Source organism: Notamacropus eugenii, chromosome 1 (genome assembly GCF_028372415.1).
Source record: "Notamacropus eugenii isolate mMacEug1 chromosome 1, mMacEug1.pri_v2, whole genome shotgun sequence".
Taxonomy (NCBI): Eukaryota; Metazoa; Chordata; class Mammalia; order Diprotodontia; family Macropodidae; genus Notamacropus; species Notamacropus eugenii.
Window position 1 is genome coordinate 633,053,598 of NC_092872.1, and position 13,925 is coordinate 633,067,522.

The 13,925-nt window shown below is 39.1% G+C and overlaps 1 protein-coding gene across 4 annotated transcripts in view; it reads left to right on the forward strand.

Moving 5' to 3' along the window:
* Nucleotides 1-13,925, forward strand: part of ANTXR1 (ANTXR cell adhesion molecule 1) — a 308,995-nt gene that overhangs the window by 26,381 nt on the left and 268,689 nt on the right. For all 4 annotated transcript variants that reach the window (XR_011972695.1, XR_011972694.1, XM_072635321.1 and 1 more), the window contains exons 2-3: nt 6,471-6,542; nt 8,336-8,407. Coding sequence is in view for 2 of the 4 variants with exons in the window: in XM_072635321.1 (XP_072491422.1) it covers nt 6,471-6,542; nt 8,336-8,407 (144 nt within the window). In the remaining 2 variants the exon portion in view is untranslated. The remainder of the gene's footprint in view (nt 1-6,470; nt 6,543-8,335; nt 8,408-13,925) is intronic.

Below are 13,925 nucleotides of genomic sequence, written 5' to 3' on the forward strand. Positions count from 1 at the left end.
ACAAGTGCCTGTTCTCATGAACTATACTAGTCTAGTAAGGGATTTGACATACATGGATAACTTTACTTTAAATAACCCGTCAATATGGGTATATTCTTTCTGCTAAGGAAGGTCAAAGCATTTCTATATTATTGTTCAGTCATTTCAGTCTTGTCCAACTTTTCTTTACTACATTTGGGGTATTCCTGGCAAAGATAGTGGATTAGTTTGTCATTTTCTTCTCTAGCTCATTTTACAGATGAGGACACTGGGGCAAACAGGTTTAAGTAACTTGCCCAGAGTCCCACAGGTAGGAAGTGTTTGAGACTGAATTTGAACGCAGGTCTTCCTTACTTCAAGTCTGGTGCTCTATCTACTGAGATGTCTAGATGCCTAGCATTTCTATACACAGGCTTCATTAATTTATCTCCCCCCCAAAAAATGCGATCGCCCGGTGAATAACATGATGCTGCTAAGCCTTTCTGAATTTAGCTAGACTAGTCATCACATGATCTTAGTTAAAAAGCTACATGGTACAGTAGATGGAGGGCAGAGCAAGAAGACCTGAGTTCAAATTCAGCCTCAGATACTCACTAGTTGTGTGACCTAAGGCAAATCACAACCTCAGTCTCCTCAACTGTAAAATAGGGGTAAAAATAGTCCAACCCTGGTTGTTTCCATGGTAAAATGAGGTAATATTTGTAAAGGGCTTAGAATAGTGTCTGGCACATAGAAGGTGCTAAAATGTGAAATCAATTCACAATTCTAATTAGATGGTGAACTCCCTGAGGGCAAGGACTGCATTTTGCCTCTTTTGTATCCTCGGTGGTTGGGAAATACCTGGCATATAGTAGGTGCTTGATGTTTATTGACTAATTGATCTTTTATCTATATTTTTATCTATATTTTTTCAACTTGATAGGACCTGACAGAACTGGTACTCTACTGGCAATGAATTTAAGAATACAGAGTTGCCTTCAAAATTTTGGCATCAGCTTGGTATCTTTCCTTTTCCTCACCTCTCATATTCACTTACCGAATCCTGTCAACTAGCTTTTAGCATTGTCTCTCACTTCCCCCTCTGTTCTCTCTGCCAACACCTTATTATAGGCTCTTAGGACTACATGTCATGCTATGATAAGACACTGGATCAGGACTCCCACCTAGTCTATAATTCTCACTAGTATTCATTCATTAAATAAATATTTATTAAGAATCTACTATGTATAAAACTTTCTGTTGGTACCCTGGAAGGATGAAGGATAAGATACAGTTCCTGTTCTCAGGGAGCTTGGAGCTTAGATTCTACTGTGGCTTAATGTGAGGATGTAGTCTCAAGAAAATGTTGTTACTTGTATGATGAGGAAGAATGGAAGACTGGTCTCACAAGCACATGATCATATACTGGGATAGAGTAGTATCTTTGATGAGGTAGTTTGATTACCTAGGTTTTTTTCTTTTAATGAAATTGTTCAATCCAGTTTGAGTTATTGTGATAATAAATCAACTAACTGTACATGGAGTGTGATGGAAAATGAGCCACTTGGTAATCATGCCTTTAAGCTGGCATTGCTGTAGGCAGCCTTAAACTGGTTGTCTAACTGGCTCCTTGGCTCCAACTAAGGGTCAATCATGATTTTGTGTCTGTGCCAGTGACCTTCTTATTGTTACAGTTTACAGTGACCATAGCAATGAACTTGGCTTTGCCTACAGCTCCCTCACTAAAAAGATGTTCATGGTCAGAGATAGCCATTCCCACAAATATTATCTTTCTCTGAACAGATGGTCATGGGACCAACTTTTGTTCCTGGCATAGGGGAACAAAGAGAGAGGAGAGGAGACAGCTCTTTGAGTGACTTATTTTATATTCCTTCATTGAGGGAGGCTTTGATGGCATTACCAGACAGATAACTTCTATCAGTATAATGCAGACATATGCCAATATAGGCACAGGGACTTGCATTTGCTGGCAAATTCATTCTGGTGGAGTGACCAAGAAGAATTCATTTCCTCTCTTCTCACAGTGAAGCATATACAGATATTCAACTGAATACTGGGTTGTATTCCTCTTCTTGAGGTACTAGGTAGGGATCCCAAGGCTGCACACTCACCTCCACCTTCCAGTAGTATCTGTCAGAGTTGAAAACCTGCTGACCAAGCAGAAAATAATGAGAAGATTTTTTAGTACTGTTAAACTGATTCTGACAATCATCTCCATGTCTTACACTATTCAAATCATCAGATACAGTGATATAGGATCTGGCTGTTGCAGGATCCATAGTGATATTCACTCTGAATTTCTTTAGCACATCCTTCATCCCAGTGACAGGACATTCTCTTAAGTCAAAGACTTGGGCCTTTCAGAAAGTAGTCAATCACTTGTTTGCAACTGCTCTTTGCCTTCCGGAATGAGTGTCAAATCAGGTCTGCATCCTGTTTCATCCATCTCTCCGATAGTATCTTCCATGTTTTTAAAATGCTGGTGCATTCTATTATAGTAGTGTCCATTAGCTGGGAAGCCTCTGATTCATCACGTCACCACATCTGGGTATCCAAACTCTTCTTCATACAGCAATCAATGCATTCTCACGTATTCTCTTTTAATCAGTTTTCTCTGCTTAACTAATCTATCCTTCTTTGAAACACTAATTTCCTTCAATTACTTGATCCTCTTTCTCAAATGAGGTATACTCCTGAAGTTACATTGTCCTAGAGTAAGACTGTCCTGGAGTTTCTCCCTGCAGTTTGGAACAGCCTCTTCTGTGGGGAGAAAGAATGGTGCCACATGCTCCTGAGCTTTATTCATTCATTTTTCATTCTTATCTGACTTTTCATGACCCCATTTGGGGTTTTCTTGGCAAAGATACTGAAGGGGTTTGTAATTTCCTTCTCTAACTCATTTTCCAGATGAGGAAACTGAGGCAAACAGGGTTTAATGACTTGCCCAGGGTCACATAGATAGTGTCTGAGGCCAGAGAGGGAGATGAGTCTGACTCCAGGTCCAGTCTTCTATCCATGATGCCACCTAGGGGCCCTTAGCACAGGCTGTACAGAGGGAGGTCTGATCCTCCTTACAGAAGAGCTTAGGGACTTGTGGATGCTTCTAACAGAGGCTTTGTCCCACAGCATCCTGTATGTTCTAGGGATTAAGCTTCTTGCAGATGGCAGCCAGCTTTGACAGGTGCATGTTGAGGCCAGGGAAGTTCTGGGAGACCTCCTGCATTCAGGGCAAGAGAAAGGTGTGTTCCCCAGCCACCACTGAGGGAGACAGGCTTTGAGAAAAATGTCAGATAGAGGAGGCAGGTGGTCTCCTGCTAGAGACTTTGGACTAGCGTGATAACATCCATGCCCCTTTTCCTGAGGGCTTTCTTCAGCCTGGGTCCCCCTGACTTAGAATCAAGTTCTCAGAGATCTCAGACCTCTTCTCTTTCCTTAGAGTCTAGGCTCCTTCCTCTGAAGATTTCAGAGAACTTCCGTGGTTCCTGGTTTGCTCCAACACCTCAAATTCAGAAAATTATCTTAATAAAGTAGGACCCTGAGTAGCTGAGAGTTAATAAGCATTTATTAAGTGCTTACCATCTGCTGTCCTAAAGACTGGACATATGTATGCAAACAGATAGACAATCCATACTCTCAATAAACTTACATTCTAGTGGGGGGGAGCATAAAAAAATGAAACTAAGCTGAAAATGAGGGAAGGGTGTGGGAGCAGAAAAGCTCTTCCTGTGGGAGTATGGTAGAGAAAGTCCAGAAAGTCAGGAGTACAGCCTGTAGAGGAAGGAAGATACCACCTTGTGTGGGATGGCTCAGGTCCCTACATAAATCAATTACTCAGAGGCCTCTCAAAGTGATGACAGAAAAGTGATTTATTCGATTCTCGAGAAGCGGGGCTCACCTGTAGGAGTAGGAAAGCCGAAGACAAAGAAAAGGACAGTGATTTATATAGACCCTAACGCAAGTCCCTCCTCCCCCCACTGACCGTTACCCTCATTAGCTGAGAATATGATCTTACATTCTAGACACGAAATCTAACCAATCCCTTTTGAAATGAAGACATCGAGGAATTATGTGAGTTTTGTCCAATCATTGAGACCCTGATACACTACACAGTTTTATATCCTTATATGGAACTATTCTATTCTAAAAATATTGTAACCTTGAGCCTTTAGGCCTTACCTCACCCCTGGGAGAAAAATTACAATCTGAGGAGTCTTCACTAAACCTATCCCACTCAACCTGCTTCCGTGTTTTCCTTAAAATGGAGATTCTAGGAGCAGCTGGTCAGAGGAAGGGTCTTAAGGAACCTAGTATACTTCACTATAAGAAGTCCAGGGGTGGAGTGATCTTTCAAGATGATGAGGCATCAGAAACGTGATAGAAAAAGTTCAGAGAGGAGCCTGGAAACAGCACAGGATGGGACAATTTGGATGGAGATTGGGCAGGAATAAGTAGGGACCAAACAATCTCCGCATGTAGGCATAGGTACCTGGTGTGGCTATAGCTGAAGGAGCCATGGGGGTCATCAAAGTGATTTTGCTTCTTTCACAGTTTTGCCAAGTGCCAATGGCAATGACTTTAAGAATTCAGAGCTGTCTTTACTAGGACATTTTTCCTAGTTCCCCGATAACAGTCTCCACAAAGGTCCAATGTTTCTCCAACTTTGCTGGGAATTCTTGATCCCTGCTTTGATAGGCTGTGTTAGGCATTCACTTAGAGCTAGTTACCTCTGTTACTCATTTTATTCTGAGGTACAGAATCTAAAAAGGGTTGCACTTAATTAAAATTAAACTGTGCTTACACACATTTTAATGTACCTATGATTTCTTTTCTAAATAATGAATAGGTTTTTTTAGGTGTATTAGTACTTTTTTGTGGCATCTAGGTGGCTCAGGGGATAGAGCACTAGGCTGGCTACCAGGAAGATTTCTCTTCCTGAGTTCAAATCCATTTTCAGCCACTCACTAGTTATGTGACCCTGGGCAAGTCACTTCACCCTATGTGCCTCAGTTTCTTCATCTGTAAAATGAACTGGAGAAAGAAATGATGAACCACTCCATTATCTTTGCCAAGAAAACCCCAAATGGGGTCATGGACAGTCTGACGCAACTGAACAACAGCAAGATACATTTTTTTTCTGCCAGAAAAGGGCAGAGCAGCCTAGAAACCAAAATTTCTCTTGCATTGTAAGGCTGGCCTGATTTTCCTAGCAATCACAATAATCTACATCAGTCATCATAATGTTTTAACATTTAGAAATTTTTTAAAGATTATTACTACATAGATGCAACACAGCTAGTCAAATGCTCTCTTGCTTATGACATGTAAGCAGCATTTTTCTCGGTATCCTGGAAAGGCATGATTTTAAATGAGCATCTTTCTTCCCAGAGAAAGAGTCTTAAAGAACAAACAGCTATGCAGAATGAATAAACGAATGAAGCATTATTTATTACGTCTCCTGTATGTGAAGTATTATGTTAAGCACTAGGGCCACAAATGCAAAAGTGAAGATAGATACCTACCCCCAAAGAGATTACATTATAATATGTTTACTGAGACAGTACATGATGACGAGTGGAAGGATATTTTGGTTTGTAAACTTATAGGAGTAATAAGTAGAATCACAGGGCAGTACATTGATACACTAATTCCAGTAGCAATGAGAGTTGATTTAATATGGTTCCAGAACTGGAACGCATAGAGGGAGACAGTGGTAGATGGTGAGGAAATGGCTGGAAAAGTCTAGAAAGAGGCTCAGAGGTAGTGGGTGACGGAAGCAACCACCAATCTAAGCGTATGAGTTCCTGGCATAAAAGGGTTAATTCCTCCAGGGATTGGTTTCTGATCTGACTGGCATGGCAGCTGGTTAGGGGAAGCATGAGAAGAAGAGTCAGAAGAGCCAGTTTCAGCAAGCAATTCCAGCAGCAAGCTATGAGAGTCTGAGAAACTCAGTTTTATTTTTTGAAGAAAAAAAAAAAGGACCTGCTATTACATGCCTGACCTTCTCAGTGTCTAGTTTTGAAGAGAGCACTTTGTAAAGTCTAGAAGCCAGTTATTCAAATTGTTGGAAAAATCCTCAGAAAAAATACAAATTATCTTCTATTTGAAAATAAAGGCACAGTATACTTCATACGGTTTTATTTTTTAAGATGACCTCTTGGATTAAGTTTTTAGTTACTTTTAACAGTTTCAAATGATGTTCATCCATTCAGTGTCAAGGGATCTAGAAACTTGCCTTGCAACATGTCTGGTGGACTCCTGGAGGGGGATTTATAGGACCAACCTTGCAATTAGTATTTATGGGTTGCAATTGAGAGGAAGACCCACATTCATGAGGTCTCAAATCTATGGTAACATTAAGTTTCAAATAATGAGACTGGCTAATGAAGACTTGTGCCAGGGAATAAATATAAAATAATTGCAATAGAAAAGAAAACAGTAAAGCTGAACATTTAAATGGAGTGTCCTCACCAATTTTTGTTTTGTTTTTCTAGATCAGGAAGTGTCCTTCACCACTGGAATGAAATTTACTATTTTGTGGAACATCTGGCCCATAAATTCATAAGGTGAGAGAGACATTCCTACTTGCTTTATTTGATAATTATAAATGAGTTATTAGTATCTGACATCATGTTCTCTGGAGAAATCAGGCTGAGTAATAAAGCCACATGCTTTTCTTTTCTTCTCCTTTGTTTGGATTTCAATTCCAGTAAGATCCATTAATTAAAAAAAACACCCAACTTTAAATTTCTTTGGGGTATCATCACTGAATAGTTTTGTCAGCTCAAAGAGGACTTCTTTTAAGACTGATGTTTCTGAGATTTTCAAGGGATTGCTTCAGTTAATACCTACCTCATCTAGGCAAGATAATGTGCTCATTTAGCAAAGGTGTCACAGTAAATTAATTTGCAGGGAGTGAGGGGTGAGTTATAAAGTATTGCATGTCACTGTGCCCCCAAAGTTAGTTATGGACATTTCCATAAAGATGAATTGTGAAAAGAGAGTCATGTTTGATAACAGAAGTTGGGACTGAGACAAATTCAAATTGCTTAAGAAGCAATTAATTATGACAGAAAGAAGCAATTAGTTATGACATAGTATCCTACATTTCAACCCTTAGAGGACACTGATACACTGTTCTTATCCTTTGAATCAAAATTACAGGTCCTTTTCATGTCCAGTGATTTCAGTTGAATCCAGCCAGTGCTTTCTTAATAATTGCCCTCTAACCAGTTAGGAGTACACGGAGCCAGAGCAAACCCTGCCAGTTAGGCCTGAAGTGTTTTGTTTTATTTTCTGGATCAAGAGAAGAGGAGAAATCTCACTCCTGATTAGGAAAGTGGATGAATTAGGGTGCAGAGGCAGCAGAAACCAAAACGAAGATAAAAAGATACTAAAAAAACAAAACAAAACCAAAATGCAGATAGCCTGAAAAAACATTTGTTGGGTTCAATAATAGGAATGATTAAATCATAGGTCATGGTTTCAGAACTGACAGAAAACTTAGATTTTACCTAATCCAAACTCTTCTAAACCTTCTTAGGCCTCTACACTGAGGATTAGAAAGATGTGATTGGCCCAAGGTTATACAGACAGTAAGTAAAGAAGCTGGAATTCAAAGCTGTATCTTCTGACTCTAAACTTGGAGTTCTGTCCACCATATGATATTGCCTTGCAAGCAAATTGAATTGAGCTGAATCATACAGTAATGGGGATGAAGCATTTTGATGATATAAGACAATAAACAGGTCCAGAAAGAGAACATATTTGGAAGGCATAAGACCTAATCAGAAAAATATGTAGAGGTCAAAGACAAAAGGGACTTCATAGAAGGAGACAATTTAAGAGTCTGGGCCAAGAAAGTGGAGGAATGAGGAAGAGGATAGTCATACAGATAAAGAAACAGTAGGAGAAAGGATGAATTGACAAGATGGCAGCACACTGCTTCTCTACTTCACTGTTACCACCTCAGTAAGCCTGGACACTTGGGGGGTCATCCACTCCAACTTCCTCCTCAATGCAGAGATCCTTTCTAAAACATCTCTGGTCACTCATTGCCATGGAAAAATGATTTTTTCTCTTATTGATGTGGATGCTTCTGGGTTAGATTTTCATATTAGCAGCAGGTATCTAGAAACCAAGATCAGCCTGGACATCTTGTTTTCTCCTTGGTCAGCAGTTTTTAGCTATTTTTACCTGCCACTGGTCAAAAATTAGTCCTAATCTGAGTCAAGAACTTTTCAATTGTTTTTGTTTATTGTGAGTTGACTGGCCATAAAGGGATAAAGACTTGAACAAAGAATAAGAAAAGAATGTGAATGCTTGTTGCCTTTCTAATATACTTTTCTTCCCTTTCCAGCCCTCAATTGAGGATGTCGTTTATAGTGTTCTCAACTAGAGGGTCAATTCTAATGAGGCTAACTGAAGACAGGTGAGAACTTAACCCCTTTTTCAAAACCCATCTCTTCCAGAGCAGGCTTTGAGGTTTGACCCATTAAGACCTTCAATTTGATTACTGCATTTTGATTTAAACTTAAACAAAATTTAAAATATTGAAGTTTCTGTTTTAATTTGGTCCCTGGGATTTTCATTTTTTGTCTCTCTATTTGGTTTGTTCCTACTTTTAAAAATCAAGCCATATTCCACTGCTTCACTGATAGCTTCCCCAACAAATTTAACCCTCCCCGACCTCTCAAGCAATATTCTCCATCATTCTAATCACTTACATTATGCTTTGGGTTATAGTTATCTATGTCTCATCTGCTTATTAGACTTGTAGGTCCATGAGGGCAAAGTCAGTTCCCTATCTAAACTTTGAACAGCCCCCAGCTTCAATCAAGACCAGTCTCCTATCAGGAATAGGCATGTAATCAATGTTTAAATCAACCAATTTTTGCTAGGCTCTACTGATTTTCATTAAATTTGGGTTCTTACTAAGAGATGATACTCCCTGCCAAACTAGATTTATAATTTGATCCGCCAGTTTGAAAAAAAGATGGCAGCAGATAAAATGTTTTTCAATGGCTACATTTTGCTTTATGGAGTGAAATGATGTTTGTATAAGTAGTAAATGCTAAATGGTGGATGTTGCCCAGATTATGACATGTAGTTAAATGAGTTGCCCCATTGTTTTAGTTCATCACTGTATATATAATATATGTAAAGTATACATATACACATATATCTATCTATATCTATAGATAGACGTCTGTTACATGCAAGTGGAGATGGACAAAAATCTGTGTTTAAAGTAAATAGGAAGAAAAGAGTGGGATGGACGACATATGGATAAATGCAGCACTTTCAGTGATCTCAAATAGTTCCCTGCTGCAAAAAAACCCTCAGCTTTTTAAAATCAGTTATAACCTCCTAGTTTGAAGACCACAAACTCAGAAAGATCAAATATTTATGCAACTCATAGGGCAATATTATAGCATATTACCAATGACAACATGAACAGTATTTATATGGAACATTCCATAGCCCTTTGAATATGTTTTAGACTAGCTTCCCCTAAAGTCCTACTCTGATGTTGCATAATTGTAGGGAGATGACCCTGAATTTTGATATCTATGCAAGTGGAATCCAAGTTTTGACAGGTCCTTCCTAGATGTAAAAATTTTAACTTTTGGTTTAGCGATGGAATGAATCCATTATCCCAGACACAATCTAGTCAAATACATAGAGGCTCATCAATAGGTTTATAACAGGTGATGAAATTTTCATCACCAAACTAACAAAATCTTCAATTAAAGTATGCAGGAGTGATGATCTGCATCTGTAGAAGGAATGTAATTATATCTACACTGATGAAAACATGTATCCTTGAAGAACTGCAGTGTCTTGTATTACATAATCTCTGAGGCTTTTTAATACGTGTCCAAAAAGTCAACTTCAAAAGTACAAGATGGGGAAGGGAAGCATAATTAAGTAATAATTCATGTGAAAATACTTAGTAGACCAATAGCTCTATGTGAGCCAATAGTATGGCAGCCAAAAACCGAAGTTAATGCAATCTTAGCCTACATGAAAACATTTACCCACCAAAATCAGGGAGTTGACAGCCCTTTTTAACTCTGTCCTTGACTGATGACAACTAGTATCCTTTATTCAGTATTGGGTGCCACATGAAGGTTGCTAAATGAGGATTAGTACAAGGATCACAAGATGTTTATCCAGGAGAAAAGATCTAGAGGCACATGATAACCATAGTGAATTATATAAAAGATTATTATATGGCCTAAGAACAAAACTTCTTGACCACAGAAGTTAGAACTAGGAGCAATGGGTGGGAGTTGTAGAAAGAAAGATTTCAGTCAAAGGTAAGGATAATTTTTCTAATAATTAGAGTTATCCCAAAGACCAATGAGCAGTCTTAGGAGGTAATGCGTTCCCCATTCCTGGAGATTTTATTGCAAAGACTAAGTGACTCCTCAAGGATGTTCAGATAAGGGTTGAATCAGATGATCTCTGATGTCTGTTTCAAGGCTGAAGTTTTGGGATTCTTTCATCTTCACAATAATACTATTGGGTAGAAGAAAGCACATATTACTTCCATTTGATAAGTGAGAGAACTAAGGTAAAATCACATGAAAACCCAAGCCTTCTCACTTTAGCACTTTCCCCACTATACTCTTCTTTGAGACCACATTGCTGAGAATCTAGATCTTTTGACTCTTAATTCAGGGTTTTATTTTTTTTTCCTCTTACACTTGTTGTCATTGTCTGTCCTTCATTCTTAAAGAGGACCATGACAGCAGGAAGGTGATGCCATGACTTGTAAGTGAATTAGACTTAAGTGAGACAGGGTTGTAGTCACCAGCCTCACTTTCTCCTCAGGAGTCATCTGGGTCCAATGGCAAAATACGGATAAGGATGACTGGAGATGCCCCTCTCCTATAATTAGCTACCTTCCTTAGAAATAGGGAGAAATCAAAAGAAATGCATACTGTTAAAAACTCCATTAAATCAATGTCTCTCTAATACTTGGAGCAAGATATTTCCATGTATACACAACATTATAGGTCTCATCTGATTTTTGTTTCTGCATGAATGTATATTCTGTGGGAATTCTGGGGGCTGAATGCTAAAGAGTATTCCCTCATCCCCTGCCCCTTTGTCCAACCCTCAACTAAGTTTTTCAACTAATTGCTTCTAGTTCATTCTATCCTATCCACACACAGCAGGAGTGTGGCAAAGTAACAAAACCCATTAATCACCAAAAAGTATTTTTAAATGTTAGACACGTAGGATCCCTGAGAGGATACAAGTTACAAAGTCCATTCACAGGTCAGATGATGAGATTTCTGACCCATTTGAGTTTGCCAGGTTAGTAGAACTGTTGTCCTTGGAAACCACTTAGAATGTTTTATCATGCCTTTACTTCACTATTCCCAGGTTCTTGCACCAAGAGATTCAGTTACTAGTTTATTCTATTTTGCTGGAAGGAATGTTAATTCTGGGCTGAATAATAATCCGATGACATCTAGAAATTATTTGCCAAAGTTCACAAGAGTTTCAGAATCAAGCAACTGACTATGCTGGAGAATGAACTGTATGTAGAGCAGTTTGCAAAGGACTCTGCTGTTCAGTAAAATATTCTAAAATTTTATCAGTCCTTTTTATACAGCTTTATACAGGGGCTCTCCTACTAGAAAGTGTTTCTTAGATGGATTTACTATGAGAAATAAGTGACATTTTTAATAATAACTCATTTTACATTATAACTATAATAGTTCATATCAATAATGTTTTAATCTTTTCAAAGTATGACCCTGTGAGGTAGATGGTGCAAATAGTATTTCCCTTTCATGGCTAGAATTGAAAAGAGAAGTAAAATAATTTTCTCAGTGTTACAAAACTAGTAGGGAATAGCTGGGATTTGAATCCAGGCCCTCTGATTCTAAATCCTATAATAGTTCTACTATATCACATCTTTAAGCTTTTCCAAAGCAGAGATGTAATGACACAATTGTATCTCCCATTGGAAGAAAGAAAGAAAGGAAACAAGCATTTATTAAATACCTACTACGTTACAGGCATTGTGTTTTACATGTATGTGTGTGTGTTTATGTGTGTATATATGTATGTGTATATACACAGATATATACTTATATGTGTGTGTACACACACACACACACACACACACACACACACATATATATATACAGAAAATCTTGTTTGATCCTCATTATAAACCTGGGATGTATTATCTCCTTTTTATTTGCAGTTGGAGAAACTGAGGCAGACAAACATTAAATGACTTGCCTAGGATCACATAGCTAGTAAGTGTTTGAGGCCAGATTTAAACCTAGCTGCCTCACATTGATTAGTATGGTGCTTTTCTCCAATGGCCTCTACATTCATTCTTTCTCTTGGCCCTCACAACAGTTGTAAACTAGGTAGTGCATCAGCTCTACCAATCTTCATTTTGAACATAAAGAAACAGGCTTAAAAATACATATATATGTATGTGTGTGTGTGTATGTATGCATTCATATAATATAGTCGTTGCTGTTTGTCCTTCATTCTTGAAGAGGACCATGACATCAGGAAGGTGATGCTATGACACACAAGAGAATTGTATTTAAATGAGGGAGGGCTGTGCAAAGTTACCAGCCTTACTCTCTCCTCAGGAGCAATCTGGGTCCAATGGCAAGATATAGATCAGGATGACTGGAGATGGCCTTGGATGCAGTGGAAGACCTTGGCCTTTTTAATATAAGGTCTTTAACAGGTTTCAGTTTGACTGAAGCAATGCCCATTCATTAATTAAGGCTAGGTAAGAAATGAGTAAGAGAATGGTCTCTTTAACTTAGTTTTTTAAAAAAAAAATATCAGTCTGGGAAGGGAAGATCCTCAGGGTTTCTGGAAAAAACAGAAACAATTGCTGTTTACATTCATTCTGAGCCAATCAGGGCCCAAACAATGATCAAGTGGAGCTTGGCTAATCAATGAGAACCAGAATGATTTGGGTTTAAGGCAGAGCCCTTAAGAAAAAAATCTAGCTGGTAAAGGCCAAGATATCTTTCAAGGTTTCAGTGATCAAAATTTACATTCCTTTGGGTAGAGCACCCCCAGGTAAGGGTATGATACCCTATGTGGACAGAGGAAAGAGAAGGGAGGGAAAGGAGAGAGAAAGAGAGAGAGAGAGACAGAGAGACAGAGAGAAAGAGAGAGACAGAGAAACAGAGACAGAGAGAGAGAAAGGAAGGAAGGAAGGAAGGAAGGAAGGAAGGAAGGAAGGAAGGAAGGAAGGAAGGAAGGAAGGAAGGAAGGAAGGAAGGAAGGAAGGAAGGAAGGAAGGAAAGAAGGTGTATTGCCCAGTTGGCCAGTTCCTCTTGGGTCCCCAGTGCAGCAGCTCCTTCTTTACTCACAGAGGTTACTGTTTGTCCTTTGTTCTTTGATATCAGGAAGGTAATGTCATGATATGCAAGTGAACTGGATTTGAGTGAGGGAGGGCTGTGCAAAGTCCCCAGCCTCACTTTCTCCTCTGGAACCATCAGAGCCAGGCAAAGCTCTACCTCATTTCTTATCTAGCCTTAATCACTGATTAGGTGTTCTTGTCTCAGTTAAACCTAGATCTGTTAAAGACCTTAGCTTAAATAGGGCAGGGCAGCTAGGTGGTGTAGTGGATAGAGCACCAGTGCAGGAGTCATGAGGACCTGAGTTCAAATCTCACCTCAGATACTTGACACTCAGTAGCTGTGTGACCTTGGGCAAGTCACTTAACCCCAGTTGCCTCATCCTGGGTCATCTCCAGTCATCCTGATGAATATCTGGTTACTGAATTCAGATGGCTCTGGAGGAGAAGTGAGACTGGTGACCTGCACAACCCTCCCTCACTCAAAACAATCAAGTGCAAGTCATGTCATTATTTCTCTGATGGGACGGTCTTCTTCAGCAATGAAGGACTAATACACACAAAAAGGGCAAGATCTCCCACTGCA